At 39.0% G+C, this 15,001-nt stretch overlaps 1 protein-coding gene across 1 annotated transcript in view; it reads left to right on the top strand.

The window, feature by feature from the left end:
- KMT2C (lysine methyltransferase 2C) overlaps positions 1–15,001 on the top strand; it is a gene marked incomplete at both ends in the record, with an annotated part of 244,663 nt that overhangs the window by 105,601 nt on the left and 124,061 nt on the right. The window contains 3 exons of the mRNA XM_080701295.1: positions 3,137–3,299; positions 11,744–11,915; positions 14,202–14,316. Of these exons, the coding sequence (XP_080557421.1) occupies positions 3,137–3,299; positions 11,744–11,915; positions 14,202–14,316 (450 nt within the window). The remainder of the gene's footprint in view (positions 1–3,136; positions 3,300–11,743; positions 11,916–14,201; positions 14,317–15,001) is intronic.

The following is a 15,001-nucleotide window of genomic DNA, read 5'->3' as shown; positions in this document are numbered from 1 at the left end:
AAAAATAGGTCTGGGAGTGTAGCCCAGAGGTAGAAGGGCTTCCAGGAACCCCAGTACCACCAAAAAATAAAAAAATAAAACAAAAAAACAAACAAACAAAACAAAACAAGACATTCTAGATTATAGCAATTTAGCAGGACTTATTTTGTTATGTTAATGAGTTATGCAATATTTTCAGTAGCTTTGGTTACACATATTCATCTTTCTTTATTTTCTTAGCCTTTCTGGAAGGCTGCTCAAACTTCTAGGTGTTTTTCTTGTGGTTAATTTCAGTTTCTGTAAATACTCCAGACATGTTTTTGATACCTTAGAAAGCTGGATTATAAAAAAAAGTTAACTCATTTTGAAAAAGAGCGTAATTATCAATGAAGAGAAGTGAGGCTATTTTTTTTTCCTGTCTTCTAAAGTCAATAACACTAAAGGTACAAAAATAGAACTGAAATGTACATGAATTTGTGGACTGGTGAATATTATATTAAAATGGAGCCAGGTGTGGTGGTTCAGGACAGGAATCCCAGTATTTGAGGGGGCTGAGACTGGAGGATCACAAGTTCAAGGCCAGCCTCGGCAACATAGCAAGACCCTGTTTCAAAACAAAAAATAACAAGGTTTGAGAATGTAGTTCAGAGGTAGGATTTTCCTGGGTTTAATCCCCTCCAAAGTCAATAATATTAAAATGTGACATTACAACTAGTGTTTAATAAGTTGAACTCAAAATATATAAAAGATAGCTAGGTGTGGTGGCGCACGCTTGTAATCCCCGCGCTTGGGAGGCTGAGACAGGAGGATCATGCAGGTTCAAAGCCAGCCTCAGCTACTTAGTGAGGCTCTCAGCAACTTAAGTGAGACCCTGTTTCCAAATAAAATATAAAATGGGTCTGGGAGTATAGCCCGGAGGTAGAAAACCTCTGGGTTCCATCCCCAGTACCACACCACCCCCCAAAAAATTATATATATATACCAGAACTGTAGCTTTCTTATAGTATTCTGTGGAATGTGTTGATGATAATAAGAAAGACTCTGATGGTATGTGACTATCTTATGTCAGTTTACACATAAAATGTTAAAAATAATAATTACTAGAAAGTTGATGTAGTATATAACAGAATATAGAACCAGTGTGTTAGCATTTGGAGACAAAATAATGTTAGCTGAACCAACCTGGCTCTGTGAAATGAGGCTTCATTTGATTCAGCGGGTCAGTCTGTGAACCCCCTTAGCCACCAGATTACAAAGGCGCGGTCTGTTCAGTGTGTGCAAGTAGGGCCGCCTGGCAGGAGGCCTTCCATGTTCAGCAGCATTCCTGGCACAGTGGGTACACAGACACATCGTAGCCTGGTGTACAGGAATAAAGAAGTTAAGCAGAAGGCTGGGTGTGGTGGTGCACTCTTATAATCCCAGCATTTGGGAGACTGAGACGGGAGGATCGCGGTACCTGGACCGTCTCAGCTACTTAGTGAGGCTCCATGTAACTTTGTGAGACTCTGTTTCAAAAAAGGATATAAATCAGGTTGGGGGTATAGCTCAGAGGTAGAGGGCCCCTAGGTTTAATCCCCAGCACCACAACAAAACAAACAAAAAAGAATAAAAAATAGGGCTGGGAGATGTAGCTTGGAGGCAGAATGTCCCTGGGTTCCATCCCTAAACTGCAATAAAAAGAAAAGAAAAGTAGATAATTCCTGTGTGATGGCATTAACCCTGAAACAGAAGTACGTACCAGACAGACAATTAGGTATCTCCTGGAGGACATTTCTATATTGTAGCATGCCCAGCCAACCAGCAGAGGCGTGTGTACGTACACACACACACACACACACACACACACACACACACACACACACACACACACACACCCAAGTAGGCTTATGAAGATAAGAGTTTATTAACCTTTCAAAGATAAAACTGTGTAAGTAAATGTAGCATTTTAGGTAATTCATAGTGACCTCTTAATCATTCACTTGTCCCAGATGTTCCCTGTTTCTTTGGGGATTGTTTCTTTGCTTTTTACTGCTTACAGGGGAGTAGAGGCTAGCTGGATGTGGTGGTGCACACTTGTAATCCCAGTACTTGGGAGGTTGAGACAGGCGGATCGTAGGTTCCAGGCATCCTCAGCTACTTTGTGAGGCTCTCTGCAACTTAGACCCTGTTTCAAAATAAAGAATAAAAAATAGGACTAGGGGCGGAGCTTGGGGGACAGAATGCCCCTGGGTTCATTTCCCAGTACCAGGGGTGTGTGTGTGTGTGTGTGTGTGTGTGTGTGTGTGTGTGTGTGTGAACAGAAAGACAGAGACAGAGAGAGAATTGTTTTTTTTCTGATATGGTACAACCCCCCCCCCCCATACCAGGGATGGAATCCAGGGGCATTCTACCTCCAGGCTACACCCCCACCCCCTTATTTTTTATTCTTTATTTTGAAACAGGGCCTCATTGAGTTGCAAAGAGCTTAAGTATTAGCTGAGGCTGTCTGCGGACCGCGATCCTCCTGTCTCAGCCTCCCAAATGCTGGGATTACAAGTATGTGCCACCATGCCCAGCTCCAATTTCTTTTTCTTTATATACTTTTTTTTTTTTTACACATTCTTGCTCCTACATTTGAATATTATTTTTTAAGATTTATAAAGAAGCTTAACATGGTGGCACATGCTTGTAATCTCAGTACTTGGGAGGCTGAGGCAGCTACTTTATGAGGCCCTCCACAACTTAGTGAGACCCTCTTTCCAAATAAAGAATAAAAAATAGGGGTGGGGGTGTAGCTCGAAGGTAGAATGCCCCAGGATCAACCCCCAGTACCAAAAAAATAAAAATATAAGCATTGAAGAAACTTTGAAAGTTTCTTTCTAGAAAATATAGATAGAGTGCCTAGCTCCTAGGTTCTATCTCCAGGGAGGATAAAAAAGGACAGCCAGCAAAAATGGGGCCCCGCACTCAGGAGGCTGAGACCGGAGGGCGCAGTTCAGGACAGCCTGGCTGCTTAGTGAGGCCCTTTGCCACTCAGTGAGACCTGTTTCAAAATAAAGAGTAAAAAAGATAGGGCTAGGGGTGGCTAGTAGGCAGAATGCCCCTGCATCCCAGCCCAGTATCACACACACACACAAAAAGATTTATGAAGAGATTTCTCTCTTTGATCTCCTTCCAGCGATGTGCATTTTGTAAGCACCTTGGAGCCAGTATCAAATGCTGTGAAGAGAAATGTACCCAGATGTACCATTACCCTTGTGCTGCAGGGGCCGGCACCTTCCAGGACTTCAGTCACTTCTTTCTTCTTTGTCCAGAACACATTGACCAAGCACCTGAGAGATGTAAGTTTACTACAGATATATGTTCAAGGTCTTTTCAACATGTTTACCTGAAATAATAAATGTAGACTCACTGTGTTTATGTACTTGTACTGAAAGATGTTACTACAGAATTCTGCTCACATTAGATATCTTTGCCATCGGTCCTTGGGTAAAATTTGTTATCAGTAATTTAATTTTGATTTTAGAAAGTTATTTTCTCAGAAATTCAGAGTTTACATGTTTTATATTCTTAATTTTTAAAAAATTCAAACCACTGTAGAAAAGTATACCAAATATATAGTGTTTGTAATATGCACTCTCAAGTAGTTATGAGGAGTCACATGGTGTTCAGTGTCTTCGTGAAGACCTTGTGCTGTGGGTGAGCTGGAAGCCACTGCCCCCAAGTTATGTCAGTGTCTGTTGTAGGAACCTCAAATGCATCTTGAACTCAAGGACCTGTGCAGCCTGAAGATCAGGATGAAAAGCTCTGTCCTGCTTCTTCATGAATTTTCTGTTGTGGGTCTCTGTAATCTGCAGGAATTTTTTTCTTTTTTTCTTGATGGTATATTACAATCCAGTGAAAATATTTAAATATTTGAATTTATGTTGTGCAGGAAATGATTCTTTATGCCTTATCATTGAACATACATCTTCTCTTATTTTAATGTTGTTTTCCATTGTGTATACATGTTTTGGGATCTTTGTTCACCTAGTACGTTGAATTTTCAGTCTCACTGTGAAATCGCTGTGATGTTTTAATCAGTAGTTTTTTATGTCTCTTCTTACCTAATTGTCAGTTTTTACCTGTTTCTTAGTAATGCTGATAAAAGCTTTTTTTTCTGTCTTTTTCAGGTTTGTGAAACAAATTATAGCTACTTCAGGCTTAACATATTTTCAAATATAATTAGATTACATGATCTTTGCTTTACTTTAATTTTGTACCATAATTCCATCTTCGGTAAAACTTATTTCATGTTCACAAGGGTAATGACATGCCCTCACTCACTATGTAGACCTACGTTATAGGAAAGGTAAAGTAAAACTTCAAGTTATGTTTAGGCTAAAAATAAAAGAATTAAAGTTTAAAAAATGCTTTAGATTATACACTGCTGAATCTGGGGAAAATGAACATTGATGCATAGCAGCTCTTCTGTATATTTATGTAGTGAGTTATTTTAGTAAGTGCATAAACTAAGATGTCAGTCATTAGAGTTGATTATATTGTGGGTGGTATAATATACCTTGTGAACTGAATGAAATAGTTTTCTGGTTTGTAAGAATCTGAACTTTAACCAGCTTATTGGGCTCAAATTATGCTTAGGCCTCAGTACACAGTATGTCAGATTGTAAATGAGTATTGTCTAATGTTAGAATTTTTTAAATTCATGACAATGCTGCTTTCTACTGACAACTGTTCTTGGAGTAGATGCCCTCAGTTACATTAGTGACAGTAAATCAGTTTGCAGACTAACGAACTGCAAGGACTAAGATGAGATGTTTGCTGTGTTTATTATGTAGCTGGCAAAAGGTGTATGCTGGCAACTTACAGCTAAATGCTACACTGAAATAATTGTTACTATGCCTTGTTCCAAAGCGGATATACTTGAACAGTAGGATAAAATAAAACTACAACTAAGTAAGGTCATTTGGCCTTGAAAAGTACTGATTAGGTAAGTATGGCAGCAGTGGTGAGACTGATACTCAAGAGAAATGTGTACTTTCTAGATGTAGACGACACATTTTGTCTCAGGCCTGTGTAGCAATCAGCACAAAGGAGGAAATAAGAATACTTACATAATTCTTAGGATATGTAACAAGAATTCACTTAATGCTGAGACTAGAGGGTAAGTTGTGGACATTACCTGCTATAGTGAAAAATGATCTTAAGAGTAGCTGCCTGGCAGAATAAACAGTTCTGGCGGGGCTATTTCTTATAATAGCCCTCAAACTAAGCCAGTGATATAAAACCAGTGCCCAACCGAACCAATTCTGTTTCTTGGGGATCTTAACACAGTCTAGATATATGGCTTCTGCCTCTCTGTCTTAGTCCAAGGTTCTAATTTTATAGAATATTGCAGATTGAGTGTGCTTAATCTTTACCTATTTTAATTATTGGTCATGACATAAGGTACTCTGTTTTTAAAATGGGGATATATTAAATCACAATGTTATTGAGTGTTAAATGATAGTAATAGTAATGGAAAACACATATCAGTGTACTTTATAGATATATATTAATTGCTTTGCAAAAAGGTAGTATTTTAACTTATTTAAAACTCAAGATGTGAGAATAATTTATTGAGTGTACATATTTTATATTGCTGGTTAAGTGCAGAGCAATGTAATATGATAGTGTATGAGTTAGTAAGATTGACACATCTTTTTATGAAAGTTGAAAATCTAGCAGAAATACCATGCATATGGTAACAAGCTTATGAGTTTCTCATTACGAAGAAATCTTACCATAGAGTATCTATGAAGAAGGCTGGCATTTTCATCAGAAAATAATTTTAAGGAACTCCAGCCCACATCAGTGGCTAGTCATGGCTCCAAATTATTTTAATTTTTTAATGATTATGCAAAGATACAGTAACCACATCTAGAAGCTTTTTGTGAAATGTCTTTCTAGGAGATAGAGCCAGATAAACTCTCAACTGGATGGCAAGGAGCCGGCCACACTTGATCACAGGGAAGAACATTCTAGGCAGAGGAATGACTACCGTACAGGGTTTGGGGGTTAAGCTTGGCATGGTTCATTACTAGATAGTGAGTCTTCCTAATAGTCTACTGAGCTGATAGGACAAACTACAGGAAGCTGAACAACAGCCAGAGGAACTGGCGCTTTCCTCAGTCTGTAGTGAGAAGGCCTTTCAGGGCCTAAACACGCAAGTGTTTCTTAATGCACTCTCCATTCCACAATAGGTGTATTTAATTAGATCTAAGTCCCTGTACTTCACCTAAGTTTTAAACTCCAGGCTCTTTTCCTTCATTGTATGTCTTGACATCAAATACTGCTACTTTTTTCAGTCCCGGGTCCTTTTCTGTCTTTTCCTTCAGCCGCATGGGCCAGCAGCCTCTTCGGCCATCCATGATTTGCCTTTTCTTTCTAGAGATTATATTTCATAGGATTATCACCCAGTAGCATGTCCTGCCAGTACAGAAAAATCGCACATGGTAGATATGTTGCCATGTTGATGGAATGAGAAAGCTGTGCTAACTTGGTCCTTCTTAAATTGATTCCATGTAACAGTAGTAACATGATGTTTGCTGTGCTTGGCCAGTGCTTTTATTGTTAGGTGCTCTTCAGTCTCGTCTACTTTCAGCTTGAAAAAGTGCGAGAATCTGTGATAAATGTCCTTCTGATTCCAGCTCAGTGTCTCTGTCCTTTCCTTTATCTCCTCCCTTTTCACAGTGCTCATAGGAAATGACCTCCAGAGATGCTACTGTTTCTCTCTCACTTGTCTCCGGCCGGCAGAACCTTGCTCTCCCTTCACTCAGCTTCCTCCCCTGTGCCTCTGCTGGCACGCTCTAAAGCTCTGTGCATGCGCAGGTGTGCTTCACTTTCACTGGTTATGGGGATGGTTTGCTTAGGAGTCAGTACTGATTAGTAACTAGTCAAAGTTGATGCTCCCTGGAGCCAACCAGATCTGGGTTTTCCTATTACTCTCAAGTCACCTTAGCTTTAGCCTTTCAATGAATCTCTTATGCTTCTCCAACTGCTTTAAGAAAATTGTCACTTGTTTGATTATTACTGCAATCTTAGTGTCTCTGTGGTGTGCAGACATGCATGCATATATATGTAGATATACTTCTTTACCTCCAAGAATACATGCAAGCCATTCAGGAACGTCGTCTTACACACGGCCTTCAAAAGGCTGTTCTAGTGTTTCTTCACATACCTGTTCCCTGACGGAGGAGAGCGTTGGAACTAACCTAATTTCTTCACACAGTATTTTTCTCCATTGTTGTTACTTACATAACATTTGGGAAAAGGTCTTTTTCTTTTCTTTTTTTTCTTTTTTCTTTTTTGCAGTACAGGGGATTGAACCAGGGCTATTCTACCTCCCAGTCCTATGTTTTACTCTTTATTTTGAAACAGGTTCTCAGTGTGTTGCAGAGGACCCTGCATATTGAGTATATAGCTGAGGCTGGCTCTTTTTCTTTGACCCACTCACTACCAATGATCAAGCAGCAGTACAGGATTGTAATTAAGGGCTGCTGGAAACAGCCATAAAAAGCGATCTCTGTACAGTGGTCATGGAGTTCTCTTGAGCAGACCAGTACTGTGAAATAAAAATATAATCTGAACAAGATAAGTTAATTTTTAGTAGTCATATTAAGCAGAGTGAAAAACATTTGAAATTAATCTTTCATTAGCCCAGTATGTAGAAATTATTCATCTTTCAACGTGTCATCAGTGTAGATATTTTCAGATGCTTCACTTTTCTCCTGTTGAGCCTTGGGAATCCAGTATACAGTTCATATTTACTGCACATCTCAATTTGAACCAATCACATTTCAGTTGTTTAGTATCACATGTGACTTGTGACCTCTTAAGCAACAGGCTTTAAGAAGGTTTATGAAGTATTTTAGATGGCATTCCTGAAAGTCTATAGTACCAAAGTGAACCAAATATTTGATAAAAACTCAAGTGTTTTCTCAATTTCTGGCAATTTTCAGTGTAGGCAAAAACCAAAGATAAATTTTTAAATCTATGTAGCCTGAAAGGGTAAACTCTGTCACTATTAAGGAAAATAATTTACCCTCTTACAGCCTTTTATCAAAAATGACATAATTTAGCCAGTGTGGTGGTGCACGCCTGTACTCTTAGTACTTGTGAAGCCGAGACGGGATCACAGGTTTGAGGACAGCCTCAGCAAATAGCGAGACTCTTACTAATCTAGTGAGATCCTGTTTCAAAATAAATATAAAATAGGGCCAGAGATGTATCTTGTAGGTAGAATGCCTAAGGGCCTAAGAATGCCCTTAGGTATAACCAATCCAAGTAAAATACACACACACACACACACACACACACATTTACACACTTTCATTTTAAATGCCTGCTAGTTAACCCCTTCAAAGTGAATTTAGGAGGAAATTATCCATTTAAGTTACCTTTAATAAGACTTAATTCAGCCGGGCGTGGTGGCGCACACTTGTAATCCCAGCATTCTGGAGGCTGGGACCAGAGGATCGCGGTTCGTGGACAGCCTCAGCTACTTAGTGAGGCCCTCCACAACTTAGTGAGACCCTGTTTCAAAAATAAAAAGAATAAAAAATAGGGCAGAAGCAGGGTATAGCTTGGAGGTCAAATGCCCCTGGGTTCCATCCCAAGACTCGCCAAAAAAAAAAAAAAAAAAAAAAAATCATTTAAAGCAATTGGAGATACAAAATAGAAAAAGATTAGATCTCTGTCCTTAAAAGGGTTCTCAGTATTGTGTTGTAATTAATTGGTCATGCACCATAATTGTCCTGTGAGGATGTGGGGGAAGGGAATATTCAGCTACCAAATGGGTATTGGTGTGTGGTAGCTGGGAACTGTCCAGCAGAGTTTAGAAGGCCCCTTTGGAATGGGCGAAGGGCTCGACAGAAGAGCAAGGTTCCCAGCACAGGAGCAGAGTGTAACAGTGTAGAAACGTGAGACACTGAAAACCAGGTTGTATTAGGTACATTCCCTATGGCCAGGAAATGATGAGAGGTCCTGTGATTCCCTCCCCCTTTTAGGTGAAAAAGGAGGTATTGGTGGATTTTTTTTTTTTCCCGGTAATGTGGATGAGAACCAGGGGCATTCTACCTCGGAGCTATGCCCCTGCCCTATTTTTTATTCTATTTATTTATTTATTTATTTATTTATTTATTTATTTATTGTGGGTCTGGGGATAGAACCCAGGGGCATTCGACCTCTGAGCTACACCCCTAACCCTATATTTTATTCTTTATTTTTTGAAACCGGGTCTCACTGAGTTGCAAATGGCCTAAGTAGCTGAGGCTCAGCCTCTTGAATGCTGGGATTACAAGTGTGCGCCACCACGCCCAGCTCTTTGTGGATTTTTAATGAAAGCAAAACTTAACAATTAAATAATTAACACTTTAAAAAGTGTGTTCTGGTTCTAAGATCGTTTAGAGAGGAGGTCAGAACCAAAAGTAGGGATGATTCTATACAGAAGATACTACAGTTAAGGCAAAATATACAGTAAGCTAAACTGTAAAATCAGAACGAAGGATGTGTAAGAATTTTATAATAAAACTTCTCTCAGCTGGGCATGGTGGCACACTCCAGTAATTCTTGTACTTGGGAGGCTGAGACAGAAGGATTGCAAGTTTAAGGCCAGCCCCAGCAATTTTAGGGAGACCCTTAGAAACTTTGATTTTCACTTTGATTTTTTTAATTAAAACAAAATTTTGTCTACGGTGTTGGGGATGGAACCCAGGGGCATTCGACCTTCAAGCTGCACCCCCAGTCCTATTTTTTATTCTTTATTTTGAAACAGCGTCTCACTGAGTTGCAAAGTAACACTCAGTAGCTGAAGCTGAGGCTGTCTGCGAACTGCGATCCTCCTGTCTCAGCTTCCTAAATGCTGGGATTACAAGTGTGAGCCACCAAGCACGTCTTCCTCAGAAACTTTGTAAGCGCTGTTTCAAAATAAAGAAAACAAAAAGGGTTGGGGATGTAGCCCAGAGGGAGAATGTCCCTAGGTTCAATCCGCAGCACCACAAAGGAAAAGAAAGAAGAGTCTCTGTCCACTGTGTTGCTGTGAGGAAGGCTTTAGGGTGGTAGGGAGGGGGGGCAGGATGGAATTCCAGGGGACTGCAGCATTGAGAAGGGCTGCAAAGATCCAAAAGCCCCAAGAGGACTTTGAGATGACGGGGCCGGAAGCCTGTCAGAAGTTGCCAAGGAAAAAAATTTACTTATGCGAGTGACTAATCTTGTGAATGCTGCTAAGTGCAAATCAGGCAAGGTCTAAAAAGCAACTGTGGAGTTTCCCGTGGTGGTTGATAGCTTTTTAAAAGTAGCTTCAGGTGAATGAATAGTGCTTGCTTGGTCAGCCCTTCCAGTCCAAGTCAGGGTCCAGTGTGCATTACAAATTCTAGAACCTGTTTTCGTACTGCCCGTAATCCTGGAATAGCGTCTACGTTTTTAAAGCACTGTAAATAAGATAACAGAGGATGTTATCATTTATAAGACCTAAATATTTGCTGTCTTGCCCTTTGCAGAAAGTTTGCCAACTCCTGGTTTAAGTAAAAGGAACAGATGACTACATTTCAAGATATTTCACTGAGAAAAAAAGAAGGTAGAACGTGCTTTTAGCCAGAGAGAAATAGTGATAGGCCTGACCATCAGCAAAAAGGAAAAGCACGCTGGATATGGTGGTCACACCTGTGACCCCAGCACTGGGGAGGCGGAGGCAGGAGGCAGGTTTGAGGACTGCCTCAGCAACTGAGTGAGGCCCTTAGAACGTAGCAATTCCATGTTTCAAAATAAAAGATAAAATAGGCTTGGGATATAGCTTGGGTATTAGAAGTCTCTATGGGTTCAGTCCCCATCACAAAAAAGGAAAAAACAGCAACAGCAACAAAAAAGAGACTTAGATGCTTTGTAATATTTGTAACACTTGTGGGTCTGAGCATATTTACATTACCTAATAATGGATGATTTTAGAATGCATTGCTTCCTTATATTGTAATATGCACGGGTTAAACTATATTGGGCAGCACAGTTTATCACATTTGTTTTTATTTTAGATGATAAAGTAATTGTTGATAAGTGCACCTTTTAATCCGCACGTAGGATTAGATGGTGTCAATAAGTATATGGAGTTTGATGCCTTTACAACTGGAAATTAATGCAGATGAATATAGAATTATTATGAAGTATTGTTTTCATGTACGGATATGTAGCTTGCATTTTTACTGTTTTCCCACATAAGACATTTTCTAGTATTTAAAATTTTTATTTGAATTGAAATGTCTGTTTAAGAAGCATTTTAATCTAATTGATATTAAGTTTCTAATTTTGATTTTTTTCCTGCTTTTGTAAATTTCCAAATATATTTAATCTAAATAAAATTTTTATCTTTACACTACAAGTGTCTCTCAGTTGATTTTTTCCCCCCCCCTTTGTTTGGTTCTTTCTTGCAAGTATGTATTGAACATTAAATGCCCAGACTTAATCATTGGTATTAGGGACGTAAAATTAAATAAGAAATGCTTATGATTTCAAGCAGATAGAGGCACAGGTATTTGTAAAACTAAATAATTAAATTAAATGTGATTGAAAATATTACATACACTACAGTGGTTTTTATTAAAATCCCATTCTGATTGGGTGTCATTAAATGTGGATAACTTCAAGTGTCTGAAAGATTTACCATGCAAATTCCCTTCAAGCGGTTTTGAACTGTCAGGTCAGAAAAACATTAAATTCTTATACAACAATTTCATTGTTTTGCTGTTAATTATAGCAAAGGAAGATGCAAACTGTGCAGTGTGCGACAGCCCGGGAGACCTGTTAGATCAGTTCTTTTGTACTACTTGTGGTCAGCACTATCATGGAATGTGCCTGGATATAGCAGTTACTCCATTAAAACGTGCAGGTTGGCAGTGTCCCGAGTGCAAAGTGTGCCAGAACTGCAAGTAAGTTCCAATTTTGACTCAAGGTGTGTATCTAGCTTAAGAGGGACTTGTCGTGGGTGCTGAGGCTCGTGTAACATGATCAAGACTGTGCCTGTTGCAGCTCTGCTCCTTCAAACCCAGCTCATCACGCCTTCAGTTACTAGTAGACGTTGACATTTATTTAGAAGTCTAAACAGATCACATTTTAATAATTTTTCTGATTGCCTAAAAAGCAGATTTAAATGTCCCAACAATTTGTAAATGAATAATAATTTAAAATAAGCATTAGAAAAACAGAGCAAGCTGGACGTGGTGGCACATGCTTGTAATCCCAGCATTTGGGAGTGAAGACTGGAGGATTGCGGTTTGGGGACAGCCTCAGCTACTTGGCGAGGCCCTTCGCAACTCAGCGAGACCCTGTTTCAAAAATAAAAATACTATAAACTAGGGCTGGGGTTGTAGCTCGGAGATAGACTGCCTCTTGAGTTCTGTCCCCAGTACTGGAAAAATAAAAATTAAAGAAAAGAAAAGGAAGAAAGAAAGAAAGAAAGAAAAGAAAAGAAAAGAAAAGAAAAATAGAACTGCCCTTTTTGAAGGGAACTAAGGAGATTTAATATGAAAATGAAACGCTAGCTGTAGAAATTAGTTTCTACAGTTCAGCCAGAAAAATCAGTGATGTGTGAATATATATTGAAGAAACAACAGTTTGTACTAAGACTACTGTTTTAATACAATCTGTACATCTGAAAGACAACTACCTTCAGCAGATTCTAGTCACCATACTTCTAAATAATATTATGCTGCATTTAAGCATTTGTAGTGGAGTTACCTTTTCCTGTTTGTTTTAATTTTTTTGGCATTTCACATCGCGGTCATCTTGCCAGTCTTTTTCTGTAACCCTTCACCTCACCATGATTCTGATAGCAAGATAGTTTGGGGATGTTATCAGCATCTTAAAAGCCAAGAAGTGTTTAACCAGGAGGAATCAATGCCCAGCACCCCCATGCTCAGTCTTTTCTTAGTAAATTTGATGATAATAAGCATCAGTATCTTGGCGTTATATGGAATAAATGATATAATTTGCCTTCATATTTTGGTAAAATATCAGTAAATGTTTGGTACGCATATCTGTACTGAATTTCTTGGGAAGGAGTAAGAGAACTTGAAGAGAGTGCTTCCCTCAAGTAGCCAGAGAGATTAAATATCAACCTTCGATGTAGAATTTTTGTTGAACCGTTAATAAATGGAGGCCACGTTATCCATCTTCCTGTTTACTTCTGTTATCTCCAGGTTAGAGTCACAGTTCCTCTCAACTCATATTACCTATTTTTGCTTTTTCTCCTCTTGAATTAAATTCTTAGTATCCGAGAGTGATTAATTGTCAAGAATTGAGACATGCTGTAGGGCAGGGGCCCAGTTTTTATGATGAGAGTGTTTAGAGAAAGCCTTTAGGTTTTCAACTCTAATTCTTAATAATTATGACCAGATTATTTTAGTATTTATTGCTTAAAAGATATTCCTACGTTTTTGAACGAGTATAATGTTCTCATAGTAATCTTTGATTATGATTCCTTTTTTTTTTTTTTTTTTTTTTTTGCGGGTCTGGGGATGGAACCCAGAGGTGTTTGACCTCTGAGCAACACCCCCTGCCCAATTCTTTATTCTCCTTTTTTTTTTTTTTTTGAAACAGGGTCTCACTGAGTTGTGGAGGGCCTCACTAAGTAGCTGAGGCTGTCTGTGAACCACGATGCTCCGGTCTCAGCCTCCCAAATGCTGGGATTACAAGCATGCACCATCACGCCTGGCTTATGATTCCCATTTTATGTGTGAAATTTAGTTGTAGTCTCAGATGTAAGAGTCACACAGCTAGGAAATAGCAGTCTGAATACAAATAAAGACCTGACACCAAATTTAATCCTCTATCACTATATGACAGTGCCTCTCCCATTCACTGTGCCAGTATTTGTCCTTCCCACACAAGCTTGTCTAGCAGTCATAGCTCCCTCCCCCAAAAGGATGGGTATCAACTATATTGAAAGTAAAATCGAGAGGAGGTTCATCTTGCCTTAACCCTCCTCTGCAGGAATCCTAGAATGGTTAAAGCAAGTTAGCATAACTGAGCGTTACGTGAGGGTGGTCTTCCAGGTGCTCATTATAAGGGTCTACCTCTCATCTATGCAGAGACAAAAGAAATACTGAGGTATTTATGAACTGTTCAGTTTCAAGAATTGATGCTTTTCATGATCACTTATGTTACAAAACGTAAGTTTAAAGCTAAGGCATCATTAATGGTATCTTATTTTTTAGACAATCGGGAGAAGATAGCAAGATGCTAGTGTGTGATACGTGTGACAAAGGTTATCATACTTTTTGTCTTCAACCAGTTATGAAAGCAGTACCAACCAATGGCTGGAAATGCAAAGTAAGTTGTTGTTTGTTTTTTTAAAGAAAAATATCCTCTGTATGTTTTATATAGAGAGCAGACAAAGTAGATACCTACTCAGATCTATGCATTATAAGTTCATGAACTTTTTAAAAAGCTTTAAACTTTTAGCATGTTATTGGTATGTGAAAATCTGCACATATTTCAAGGCTGTAATTTGACACATGCATAAACCCGTGGAACTGTCAGTGTCGTCTCTAGTACGGTGTGCCTCGTAACCACCCCTGCACATCTGTGCTCCTGGGGCCGGCATCCCGGTTGCACACGCTCCCACGGCTTTCCCAGGCAGTCTGCTCTCATCAGTGCTAATATCCTAGAAGTTTGCGTAAATGCCATTATATGGGATGAAATCTCTTTTTATCTCGCTTTTTTTTCTTAATTATATTGAAGTTTATTGTTGTATATAGTCGTAGTGATTTCTTTTTATTATTGAGTGGTGGAGATACCACAATTTATTGAATCACCTGTTGGCTAACATTTGGATTGTTTGCAATTTGGAGCTGTTACTAAAATTGGTGTGAACTTATTAGTATTTGTGTGATGCTTTATGAAAGAAATTAGACTTTCCTTTCCCAGATAACTCCTGAAATACTTGGTGTCCTCATATAAGAAAACTGAAAAACAACAAAGTAATCTATTATGGTAGTGGGGATTGGGTCCTGAG

The sequence above is a fragment of the Muscardinus avellanarius genome (genome assembly GCF_963383645.1).
Source record: "Muscardinus avellanarius genome assembly, chromosome: 9".
Lineage (NCBI taxonomy): Eukaryota > Metazoa > Chordata > Mammalia > Rodentia > Gliridae > Muscardinus > Muscardinus avellanarius.
This window is presented reverse-complemented; position numbering and strand designations above follow the sequence as displayed.